Source organism: Elgaria multicarinata, chromosome 14 (genome assembly GCF_023053635.1).
Source record: "Elgaria multicarinata webbii isolate HBS135686 ecotype San Diego chromosome 14, rElgMul1.1.pri, whole genome shotgun sequence".
In the NCBI taxonomy this organism is placed as follows: domain Eukaryota; kingdom Metazoa; phylum Chordata; class Lepidosauria; order Squamata; family Anguidae; genus Elgaria; species Elgaria multicarinata.
Genome location: NC_086184.1, coordinates 3,400,452 through 3,413,596, shown reverse-complemented (window position 1 = coordinate 3,413,596; position 13,145 = coordinate 3,400,452). Strand labels below are relative to the sequence as shown.

Genomic DNA, 13,145 nt, shown 5'->3' with positions numbered 1-13,145 from the left:
CTGGATAACAATATTCAATCATCATCAAGCCAATTTAAAAAGCAGGTGCACACGCTCTCTCAAAAGCCAAAACATCCCTGGAAACTTTACAGGGAAGGAAAAGAGATCAACGTGATCACAAGATAAGGCAGGTGGAATCTGCCTGGTTCAGGGTGAAAAGGGGAGCTTTTATAGAGACTCTAGAATTTTGGCTAGACTGCACTGAGTGGGACCCGGCCACCCTAGACATCAGGGCAGAACGCCTCTACAAGAAGAACTACAAATGCTCTTGACGGTGCTGCAGTAGCCTGGAGTTCGATACGCAGCACCCAAGGGTGTTTTCCATACAGGCACTCCGGTTACAGAACTCCCTCCCACTCAAATAGGGTCTTAGAAGGTTTGGGCATCAACTAATCACCCTATCTGTTCACCCAGATTCAATGTGTTTTGCTGCGTCGTGCAAACTTCTATTTATTTGTGTTTGATTGGTTTCTTTTGTTTGCTTGTTCTTTGGTCAATGCTGCATGATTTTATTATGTTTTATTGTTCACTTTGGGATTCTTTTAGAATGATAAGCCCATGGTAAATTTCATTAGCAAGTGAAAGAGACATGCTTGCGTAAGTGTCAACAGCAGGGCACCATGTGTCATGCACAGACGTTAGGTCTGTGTTAGGCAAAATGAACCAGGGAAAGAGAGGTTATTACAGGAGAGCCAAGTGTCACTGGGGTTTCAGGTAAGGGGATGTTGAAGCCTTACTAACAGCTATTGCAGGTGCCCACACAGAACACAGTTTGCCCTGGGCTATTTCTGCCTGGAGTTAAGGTGTCTGTTGGGTCACTGCTGAAAACTCCTCCCTGAAGCCACAACAAAAACAGGAATGTAAGCCAGCAACATCTCATTTATTAAAGACAGCAGGCGTGAGGGGGGGGGGGGCGTGGGGGGAATATATTTATTTATTTATTTATTTATTACATTTCTATACCTCCCAATAGCCGGAGCTCTCTGGGCGGTTCACACACAAAAAATGTACCGAGAAATACACCTTGATCCACAAACTAGGTGAAGTTGGAGGACTGACATTCAAAGCAGATGCAACTCCACTGAAACATTAAAAGTTTCGGTTCTTTAGGTCAACACCCTCATTTGCCTATCACAGCCAGACACTTGCTCAGCTGGAGAGGTGGGGAGAAGAGAGCAGAAAGAGGACATAGAAAATTCGATCAAATTGCCTGATAAAGAACAGCGGCAGAATTGCTGGAATAGAATTATATACTCGCTGATGCACATATCAGCTTTGCCCACCTCCTGCCCTCCCTCTGTCTTGGACTACAACATCATAGAATCATAGAATAGCAGAGTTGGAAGGGGCCTACAAGGCCATCGAGTCCAACCCCCTGCTCAACGCAGGAATCCACCCTAAAGCATCCCCGACAGATGGTTGCCCAGCTGCCTCTTGAAGGCCTCTAGTGTGGGAGAGCCCACAACCTCCCTAGGTAACTGATTCCACCGTCGTACTGCTCTAACAGTCAGGAAGTTTTTACTGACGTCCAGCAGGAATCTGGCTTCCTTTAACTTGAGCCATCAGCCCCAGCCAGTATGCCAATGGTCAGGAATGCTGGAAGTTGCAGTCCAAAAAAAACTGGGCAGCAGCAGGTTGGGAAAGGATGCTATATAGTACAGCAAGGAGAGCTGTTCATCAGGGTTGCATGGAACTAGGAACGCATCCGCAGGCAAACTGCATTTGTGGATGGCTCTTTGAGAGCACTATACCCCTATCCTGACCAGTAAAAAGGTAGAGTTTCCATTTACCATGTGGGAAAGAAAGAAGAAATTCCGGCTCCTTAGAGTGAGGAACATTCCCTTAAACCTGAGACGTCTCTCGTATTTTCCAAAAAGCCCTGAACTCTGCATAACCTACCTGCAGTTGCTCCAGCACAGGGAACTACCTGTAACACACTCTAGTCATTCCATCTCTCCAAGAGTAATACCACTTAAGCAACAGAGTTTTCCCTTACGACTTGACACCAGAGGTTCCTACAGCAGCACATGCTGGGGCTCAACGCAGGCCAGCCACCACGTCTGACACCACTACAGCTCGCCCTTACATGAGTCACCGTGTTTCCTTGTTTCTGATTATACTGCATTTTCTTTTTTGTCACAAGCCACTTTGGTTCTGATTTCAAAACAAAAGCAGGGCGTAAAGCGCAAACCAACTTAACCAGCAGTCCGTAACCTGTTGGCTTCCAGGTGCCTTGGACTGTTAGTCCCATTACCCCCAGCCAGGTGATTGGAGTTGACGTCCAACACACCTGGAGGCCGACAGCTTGTGGAAGGCCAAACCAGGCTTATAAATAAAGTTATTAGCATTCTCGGCACCATGGCATCCAACAGACCCGTCCACCAAGTCTCCGTTAGCCCACATCACTTACCCGTATTTCTTTGATTCTAAGACGCCATCGATTGTAAGACGCACACTAATTTCAGTACCACCAACAGAAAAAAGGCTTGATTCTAAATAATAATAAACGCACCCGCGATTCTAAGACGTACCTCGTTTTTAGAGATGTTTATATGGGGGGGAAAAGGTGCATCTTAGAATCGAAGAAATACAGTATATTGGGGGGTCTTCCCCCAGGACCCTTGTTTTTTAGAAGGCTGGCTCTCAGCACTCCGGCCCTGACTGCAATAACTTTGCCAGGAGAGGCGCTCAGCAGTTCACACCTTTTTTCTCCACCTGGGCTTACTCCACGGTGGGGAGTGGGGGGAAGAGACGGAAAGGCACTCTGCACATGCTCAGGGAGGGCGTTTGAAGATGACAGCGCTCCACAGCTCAGGCAAGACCCCCCCCTCCCTTTCTTGGAGGAGGCTCGGCCCCCAGCCGCACGGAAGAGGGCTCCCCTCGCTTGGGGTGCCTCTGGGCACGTGCAGAGCTCCTTCGGCTCGCCACCCTTGGATCGGGGAGGCGACTTTCGGGCCCCGGCGCGGCGCGTCCTTTTCCCTCCGGCCGGAACAAAGCCCCGGCCGCCACGTGCGCCTCCTCCTCCTCCTCCTCCTCGCGTCGGCGGAGTCCGGCGTCGCCACGTGGGGCGCGCCTGGCAGGCGGGCAGCCTTTGCCGGCCGGCCTGCAGGCAGCCATGGCCCCGGTGCAGCAGCCCCCCTCCCTCCCTCCCTCCCCGCCTGCGTCGGCCGGGGCTACTCACGGACGCAGAGGCAGGCGACGAGCTTGGCGGCGTCGAGGGGCACCGGGCACGTGGGGAAGAGCGGCTTGAGCAGGTAGGTGGCGAAGACGAAGGCCACGATGTACTGCGACGAGGGCCGGATGATGAGCAGCTCGATCCAGAGCTTGAGGAAGGCCGGCAGCGAGCCGTAGACCTCCAGCATGTAGGCGTAGTCACCGCCCGACTTGGAGATGGTGGTGCCCAGCTCGGCGTAGCAGAGCGCGCCCACGATGGAGAAGACGCCGCAGGCCGCCCACACCACCAGCGACAGCCCCGGCGAGCCGGCCTCCTTCAGCACGCCCATGGGCGTCACGAAGATGCCCGAGCCGATGATGGTGCCCACGATGATGGCCACGCCGTTCAGCAGCGTGATGTTGCGCTTCAGCGCCACGCCGCCGCCGCCGCCGCCGGCCTCGGGCGCCAGCGCGCCGTCCGCCGCCGCCGAGCCGTTCTCGTGCGCCCCGGCCCCGGGCGCCGCCGCCGCCGCCGCCGGGCCCCCCGCCCCGTCCAGCATCATCTTCTCCTCCTCCTCGGGCCCCGACGAGGCGGCCGAGCCGCGCTTCTTCACGCCGCTGCCCGACATGCCGCCGCCGCTGGGGAGAGGCGAGATGGCGCCGGGCACAGGCGCCGCGACCAGAAGAGCAAGGCCGGCAGGCGGGCGAGCGAGCGAGCGAGCCTTCCCGTTCCCGGCTGCCGCCGCCGCCGCCGCCGCCAACCACCAACGACGCTGGACCCCGCCGGCACGAGCAGGACGCGCGGCAACCGCCGGCCTCTGCTGTCGCTGCCTCCGAACCGGCGCCCTCTTCGGCGCTTGCCTTTTTATGCGGCGGCGGCGGCGGCGGCACCTCCTGCTGGTGGGTGGGGAGAAACGGAGGCAGGCAGGCAGGGGCGCGCCCCGGCCCCTCCCCAGCACGTGCTCGCCGGGCGGAGGGCCCCCGGAGGCGGCCGGAGGCCAGGTCACGCTCCCCGGGCTGAGACGGGAGCGCAAAGCGCCGGCGGCATCCTCCAAGCCAGGACGCGGCAGAGGCAGCGGCTGGGCTGGGCGGAGGCGCGCGCCGTGCGCCTTGGCGCGGCCTCCCTGCGGGCCGCGCGGCAGCCAGGGGGGCTTCCAGCCGCAGCCCGGCCGGCGAAGGAAGCAGCAGGCGGCGGCGGCGGCGGCGGCAGCAGCGAGGCGAGAGCCGCCTCGCCTAGCCAAACCCGCGGCCGGCTTTGCATCCCGTCGCCCTAAGCGCGCCGGATCGCGTGGTTCAGGAAAGCGGCCCCTCGGCCCCGAACCTTTCCAGACTCCGTCATCGGCCTCCGCCAGCAGGGAGCTCGCGCGCCTGGCTTTGTGTCTCCTCCCGGCCCGTTTGGAGTGAGAGCGGCTTTACGCACGCCTGCTGCTCTCTGCTGCGTAAAGATGCTCGCGCTGCCGGCACAGGGCGCCTGCAAAAACCAGCCCTCGGGATGCACAAGCATGTTTCTTGGTGATGCATGGCTAGCACACACATCCCGGCCACAGCTAGACCTAAGGTTTATCCTGGGATCGTCCAGGGTTCGCCCCTGCCTGAGCACTGGATCCCCTGTGCGTCACCTAGATGAACAGGTTGGACCCCTGGAAGGGAGGAAGCAGCAGCCAGGCACCTCTCCACCGTGCCTGGGTCCAGCTCCAGCTGAGAGCCCCCTCCCTCCTGCTGCCAACTGTCAACTAACTGCTGAACTTTACAACTAAGACTGTAGTGCCTGAATTTGCTTTCCTTTTCCCCCTCCTCCTCCCCCCTCCCAATCCTCTTTCCTTTTGTGTCATGTCTTTCAGATTGTAAGCCTGTGGGCAGGGACTGTCAAGAAATACTTTTGTAAGCCGCCGTGAGAGCCTTTTTTGGCTGAATGGCGGCATAAAAATCCTTAAATAAATAAATAAATAAATAAACCTTAGGTCTAGCTATGGCCACGGTGTAATGTCCAGAAGGTGGGCCCGAAAGAAGCCCCTCTCATGCAGCTCTTCATGCATGGGCGAGCGCATACAAGGTGCAGGTGGTCCTTCAAATGACATCGACCCATCCCCTTTAGGGCTTTAAAGGCCAAAACCAGCACCTTGAATTGGGCTTGGAAACTTAACAGGCAGCCAATGTAAACAATACAGAACATCCGTGCTAAGCGGTAAAACAGCAACAAAGGTTAATAAGGAGACACCACCTAGACTAGAAGAAAGGTCGCTATTGCAATATTTGCGAAATACACAGACTAATCCACTGTTCCTCTTATATTCATCCTGCAATCCTGGGGGTAGCAGGAGAAATGAAAAACACCACATTTCTGGCAACGAATATTCCCTTTTCTTTTCAGATACTGTGATAGTCATGGAGACCAAATATTTATTTATTTTATTTATTTATTTACTACATTTTTATACCACCCAATAGCTGAAGCTCTCTGGGGGGTTCACAAAAATCAAAACCATAACAAAACAACCAACATCTTAAAAGCACAAATACAAAACACAGCATAAAAAGCACAACCAGGATAAAACCACGCAGCAAAACCAATACAAGATTAAAATACAGAGTTAGAACAGTAAAATTTAAATCTAAGTTAAAATTAAGTGTTGAAATACTAAGAGAATAAAATAGCCCAGGACACCCAATTTTCTCATGCTCCTGGGGCCAGAAGAGGCAGTGCTTAATCGATACAGGTAAAATGTTGTGTTTGTATGGTTTTTGTACACTTATAAGCACCCATTATCAACTTCGCTTGGTACGCCAGCTACGCCCGTTCCTGGATAGGGAAAGCCAACCATGGCTATTCACGCACTTGTAACCTCACGATTAGACTACTGTAGTACACTCTATGTGGGGCTGCCCATGTGTGTGGTTTAGAAGCTGCAGCTAGTGCAGAACACAGCAGCAAGGGTGCTCACGGGGACACCTACCATAGCACTGCTCATGTAAAACCTGTATTAAAAGAACTGCACTGGCTGCTTGTTAGCTACTGAGCCACATACAAGGTTATGTTGTTATCCTACAAAGCCCTAAACAACTTGGGACCAGCATACCAATAAATAATAATAATAATAATAATAATAATAATAATAATAATACCTAGTAGACCGCCTTCCCTTATATACACCCAGACAGCAACTACAATCCTCAGAGGCAGCCCTACTGGGCATTCCAAGACGAACAGAATGTCGTGAAGATCCTTGTTAGCGGGGCCTTCTCTGTGGCAGCACCCACCCTCTGGAGGACCCTCCCTCGTGCAGTTCGGGAGCCGGAAAACGTAACGTCTTTTAAACGCCTCCTGAAAACATACCTTTTCACACACGGCTTTCCCTGGTTTTTCACTTAGCTGGCTTTATATGGCCTTTTTAACTTCTAATGTTTTGAATTTACCTATACTTGTTATGTTTTATGGTTTTTGATTGTGCACTGTCCAGAGAGCTTCAGCTGATGGGCAGTATACAAATGTAATAAATAAGTCAAATTGGGCATTCCGATTTTAACTTAACTGTCAGTGCGTGTTCAGCTTACATCAAGAAAGGTTCCTGTCTAACATTGAGCTTTATCACACCAATGCTATACTGTGCAGTCACTGCAAATTGCATGCAAAGGACTCAGAAGTTTCCCACCTTATAATCTGCTTTGATTGTGAAGGACTCCCATGCATCCTGCCTTAATTGTGCAATAAAGCAAAAAGATTCGCCGTATTTAGCCCCTACTTTTTGAGCGTATCTTCCGAGCCACCGCTGGGGTGCAGGAGCAGGATTTTAAAGAAATGCTTACATCTGTGTACGCTTTAAAGATAAAGACACCAAAATTGGCACAGTAATAGATATTAGGGAGAGCTTTAAGCATACCAAATTTGAATTGAATTGGGTCATCTGTTGATTTTTTATGATTTTGTACATTTCCCCCTCACTTCCTGGTATGCAAAGGATCGCTGTCACCCGGTAGCAAAACCAACAACAACTGCGAAAGCTTAGCGCTACGGGGATAATCCGAGGGAAGCAGGTATGTGGGATGAAGCTCATTCTGTGCTGGGAGGAAGATACTGAAACATGGTGTCCTATATCTACATACATGGAATTAAACATATAGTACATACAAAACAAAATACTCATTGCATAATTAAACCAGATAATCAGTAACAATAGAGGCACCAATAGCACACACACAACAATTATTAGCATTGTTTAATAAGAAATAAAATGGATCACAATTAGTGCAGTGTCATAGCTAAACTTTTCTCCATTTTTACACGTACGTACTATTTGTGTAATTATGTGCATATAGAAGATATTTGGATAAATTTTGCACCCTGAAATACACTTCCATTGGTAAAAACATCAGTGCTTAAATTATACTCTTGGGTGGAAAAGACCAAATGTGCATATTCCACTTGATGAGATGTATTTATTTATTTATTTATTTGTTTGTTTATTTATTACATTTCTTATACCGCCTAATAGCGGAAGCTCTTTGGGCGGTTCACAAAAAAATATTGATGACTTAATAGCTGTGATTTCATACATTACACACACAGACACACACACCAGAAATATTGGTCAGAAATCTTCCTTAGTGTAAGCTGAATGTACCCTGAAGGTTAGGTTAGGAATGGATTAACCGATTCTCATTTATAAAACGTACAAACAGACAAACACATCATTTTCCTGATAGTGATTTGACATCATCTATATTGTTGGTCCAGAGAGCAGGGACAGTGGGGGAAGGTAAAGAAAATTTGTATCCCAGTTTTTTATTTTTGGATTCTATGACTGTTGTGCCTAAAAGGGCACGCTGGTTTCCAGAAATGAACTTTCTTGGGTTGTTTTTGTTACTGTAGTTATTATTATTTTCTGCTCTGTTACCCCACTATCTTGTAGAGGAGTAGCTGTGTAAGTCTGTTGCAGCAAAAACAAGAAATAACCTTGGGGTACCTTGAAGAGGGACACATTTATTCTGGCATTTATCTGGTGCAGTTATAAAGGTGTTCCTCTCTAAAATATCCGAGACTATTTGTTCCCACTATTTTGATTTTTCTTGATCAGACTCTGCCCTCTAGCGGCCTCTTCTCAGCCCAGGCTCCAGGTTTTTGAGAATTCACAAAAAGCTAAACATACCCCTTTCCAGCAAACCCCGGTCCCTTTGGTCCAAGGCAATTTGTTCTACACACACAAGTTGTCCTGACCTCCTTTCGGCATGCGCTCATGCTGATCTAGCCAGCAACAATAACTGCAGTGGTGCATTTCCCAGCTGCTGCTGTCAGAGGCGTTGCTGCCCACTCTGTACCTGCCTCAGACCTTCTATTTTCTCCATGTGAATGTGTGACTACAGAATGCTCATCTGCAGAAGAAAAATATCTCGAGTGAGTCAGCCATTCATCAAAAGCTTCCTTCACGCATTTTTGCACTATAGACACAACAGATTGAGGATAAGCAACATGGTGTCCATGGGTGCCAATGTGCCCCCAGAAAGTTTTCTCGGCTCGTACGCCTTCGTGATTTGTACACATTTTAGTACTGCCTGGCATCCCTTCAAAATTAATCAAGGACCTCCAGCTGCAGCCATCTTTGTTTCCCATAACTGTGGACCAGCGATGTATTTAGGAAATCAAGATGGCGGGTGGCTGTAGGCAGACCCCTGTAATAGATTTTGGGCACAAGAGCAATTGGTTCAAAAGTCACTACTCTGTGATTATTTATGTAGGAAGTTCATCATTGCTTGCTACCTGATCTTTGTAACCAAAGAAGATGGGGATGGAACCTAACACTTCTTTCTGCTCAAGCATCTGCTCTACAACAGAGCTATGGTTCCTCTCCAACATTCAGTTATGTGTTTTTTGCACCTTTACTCAATGTTTCTAGTGATGGAGAAATTTCAGTTACAATTACCCTATGCATGTTGTTGGGGGTTCCAATGACCAGGCGTCCCAAAGACAGGGAACGCAGAGGAAGGTAACCAGGATGATCAGGGGGTCTGGAAACAAAGCCTTATGAAGAGAGACTGAAAGAACTGGGCATGTTTAGCCTGGAGAAGAAAAGATTGAGGGGAGACTTGATAGCACTCTCAAATACTTTAAAAGTTGTCATGCAGAGGAGGGCCAGGATCTCTTCTCGATCCTCCCAGAGTGCAGGATACGGAATAACGGGCTCAAGTTAAAGGAAGCCAGATTCGGATTCCAGCTGGACATCAGGAAAAACTTCCTGACTGTTAGAGCAGTACAACAATGGAATCAGTTACCTAGGGAGGTTGTGGGCTCTCTCACACTAGAGTCATTCAAGAGGCAGCTGGACAGCCATCTGTCAGGGATGCTTTAGGGTGGATTCCTGCATTGAGCAGGGGGGTGGACTCGATGGCCTTGTAGGCCCCTTCCAACTCTGCTATTCTATGATTCTGAGATTCATTTTCATGACTGTCTCCTTGTGCTACCCTACCAAAGGTGAGTGTGTGTGAGAGAGAGACAGACAGAGACAGAGGCTGCCTCTAAATGAAGCACTTATCATGCGCTTGTGAATGTTCACTCACAGAAGTTCGCAAGTCCCTTTCATGACATCGTCAACCTCCGATGCCTCTCCTGTTATTTTCAAGCAGGAATCCGCCATTTTATGTCACCAAAAATTAGGTAATAAATCTAAATCGTACAATATAGTATCAACATCTCTGACAGTATAAATGAAACATATGGGAAGGAACTGGCAAAAAAGGTGGAAGGCACATATATTGTGCTAATCGTAAACCTGCGAAGAGTCCGGAAAACAAAGCCCCTGTAAGACTGTGGAATTTTACTTTAATGCAAAGAAGCCCTGTGAGTGTGTGTGTGTGTGAGAGAGAATGTGTGCACACATCTGTCCTGTCTCCATTAACCCACTTAAGCACACACACCCAAAGGGTCCACAGAGGTCCATGCAGCCCCCAACCTCAAAAAAGTTGTCCACTTTTGACATATGCTAACTTCTAAAATGATATTCCATGTTGCAGATTAGCTTAAAGGTGTCTGCCTGGACCTGAATTATGGATGTGCACAACCTAAGAAATTGAGGCAGGCAGGCTCCGGAATGCCCTAACTCTGGGCCAACAGCAGCGGCAAATGCCTCTAGGCCGCCGTTCACCCACGGCTGACCTGTTGCATATCTTCCTTTTTTGCTTGCTGCATCCTATCAGCCATAAACATGCCCTTTTGGTTTGCAGTCTCAAGGGGAGCAGGTGCAAACCAGCTGCTTAGCTGCTCTTCAAGGGTCGAGCCAGCAACTCCTTCCAGAGATTCCCAACACTTCATGCAGTTGTTGGCTTTGTTTTTACATGTATTTGACTGTATTTCTGCACCACTGAGAGAAGCGCTTTATGCCAGTTTGCAGGCTGTAACGAATTCGAAATGAATCAGTTAATGTATTTACAATACTTTGCACAGGCCGGTCAAGGTGGTCTTGTTTAAAGGCTCAGGACAGCTTGGTGGTGGCAATGTCCCACCAGATTTCTGTTGAACCACTCACTTATTTGCTTCCTACAGTTCCAGCCTGGGTTCAGTCAACGCTTGCAAACAGCAATTCAGGCACTGTTTGCTTTTAGGAACCTGTTTTGGGCTAGGGTTTAGCTCAGTGCAACTCGCTGCTTTTCAGGTTTCAGAAATGTCTCAAAAACAGTGGGGAGGGTTATTTTATTTTTTGGCCATCTTCCTCAAATGCATGTAAGCTGCATTTGTTTTATGTAAATAGCCTACCTTATCCCTGAGGCTTAGGGAAAGCACAAATGCTTTCCTAGCCTGTGAAGTGACTGAGGCCTTAGCTAGACCTAAGGTCTATCCCTGGATCGTCCAGGGGTCAAACCTGTTCATCTAGGTGACACACAGGGGATGCAGTGCTCAGGCAGGGGCGAACCCTGGATGATCCCAGGATAAACCTTAAGTCTAGCTGTGGCCCGAGATTCCCAAGCCCAAGAGTGGTAATTTGCCCTATGCCATGTGGTGCGGTGTGGTGCGCCTTGATGGCTGGTGAGGATTTGAACCAAGGTCCAGCATTCTATCCACCAGTTCACACTGTAAAATTATGTCCCTTCTCCGCCCACCCTTTTAGCGTTGTCTTTCAGATTCAGGATGTCTCAATGTCTACTTTGCAGAGAGAAAGAGGGTGGGGATATAGGGATTATTTTGCACACAGAGCTTTGAAGTGATCATGCAAAAGGTAGGAAAAACGGCTCCAATCGCTTGCACAATTACCGTTGCTCAGGCCCCTGGGTTCAGCGTGGAACCTTTGAAGAAAATTTGATTATAAAATCAGGACTCCCATGTGCTAATGCTCACACAAGTGGAGTTTGTCACATCAAAGGCAGTCTGTGTTTCTCTCCCCCCTCCTCCCCAGAGGCATAATTCGGTCCGAAGCCATAGTAAAGTGGTTCCAAGGCCAAGAGATAACGCAGAGGCTACTTCCAACACCATGATGGGGATAATTGTCTTGTTCCAAAATGTAAGTTATTTGCTACACACACAAGGTCTGATTTTCTAGTCAGTATCTAGAGCAAACTAGCCTTCAACGGCTAATCAGGTTAGATATTCTCTTTGTGACACACTCCGGCAGCAGGCAATTTGGCAAAGAAAAACTTCACCTGTTCCTGAACTTGCTTCAGTTTAGATGTTGCACTTCACAAGGGCTGGGTTTGTGGGCCAACAGGGATGTGAATAAGGTCTTCACACAGCCAACACTTTTCCCACTAGATCTTTTGGTAAATGTTTTAATTAGTTATATGTATTTTAATTAGAAGATAGATGCTTTTGAACTGTGGTGTTAGAGGAAAATTCTGAGAGTGCCTTGGACTGCAAGAAGATCAAAACAGTCCATACTCCAGGAAATAAGGCCAGACTGCTCACTTGAGGGAATGGTATTAAAGGCAAAACTGAAGTACTTTGGCCACATAATGAGAAGACAGGATCCCCTGGAGAAGAGGCTGATGCTAGGGAAAGTGGAAGGCAAAAGGAAGAGGGGCTGACCAAGGGCAAGATGGATGGATGATATTCTGGAGGTGACCTTGGGGGAGCTACGGGTGGTGACGGCCGACAGAAAGCTCTGGCGTGGGCTGGTCCATGAAGTCACGAAGAGTCGGAAGCGACTGAACGAATAAACAACAACAACAACGTTTTAATTAGTTATATGTATGCTTGTATTTGTGTTGTACCCCGCCTCAATCCAGAGGGAGAGGCGAGTAACAAATTTATTATTATTGCAGGCATTATGATATTGAACGGTGTAGACATTTTTTTTTATACCAAGCATGAAGTATGCTTTAAGGTGGATTCCTGCATTGAGCAGGGGGTTGGACTCGATGGCCTTATAGGCCCCTTCCAACTCTACTATTCTATGATTCTAATGTTTTCACAGCTTCAAAATGGAAGCATCTACAGCAAGAATGGGGAAACACCATCTCCAGCCCAACCTTCAAGAGTTCAGCATCTAGCCCCAAATCTGGTGAGAGATCCAGGACAGATAAAAGGCGTTCTTCACACAGTGTATGGTTAAATTATTGAATTTGCTACCACATGATGTAGTGATGGCCAGCAATTTGGATGGCTTTAAAAGGGAGTAAATTTCCGGAGAAGGGTATCAATGGCTACTAGTCCTGATGGCTATGTGATACCCCCAGTATCAGAGACAGTAAAACTGTGTACACCAGTTACTGGGGAACATGGGCTGGAGGGTGCTGTTTTACTCATGTCCTGCTTGTGGGTTTTCTGTGGGCAGCTGGTCCAGAGGTTCCCACAATCCTCAGAAGCACCTTTGTGAGGGGTGTGTGTGTGTGTGTGGCAGCATGGGGGTCTGCAGTGGGTAGCAGAGATAAATGAAAACTGGGTTCTCTGCTTTGCATATGCAGAAGTGCTTTTTGCCAGTGCAAAACAACCACTGGATACAACTCAGTGGGATGCATCCAGACTTGGTCATGACTAACTTGTCCCATTGGTTTAAGTGAGTCTACTCTAAGTA

At 48.8% G+C, this 13,145-nt stretch overlaps 1 protein-coding gene across 1 annotated transcript in view; it reads right to left on the bottom strand.

The window, feature by feature from the left end:
- SLC7A5 (solute carrier family 7 member 5) overlaps positions 1-3,952 on the bottom strand; it is a 56,639-nt gene extending 52,687 nt beyond the window's left edge. The window contains exon 1 of the mRNA XM_063140870.1: positions 3,182-3,952. Coding sequence (XP_062996940.1) covers positions 3,182-3,782 — 601 coding nt within the window. The 5' untranslated portion in view covers positions 3,783-3,952. The remainder of the gene's footprint in view (positions 1-3,181) is intronic.
- Positions 3,953-13,145: the final 9,193 nt, after the last annotated feature.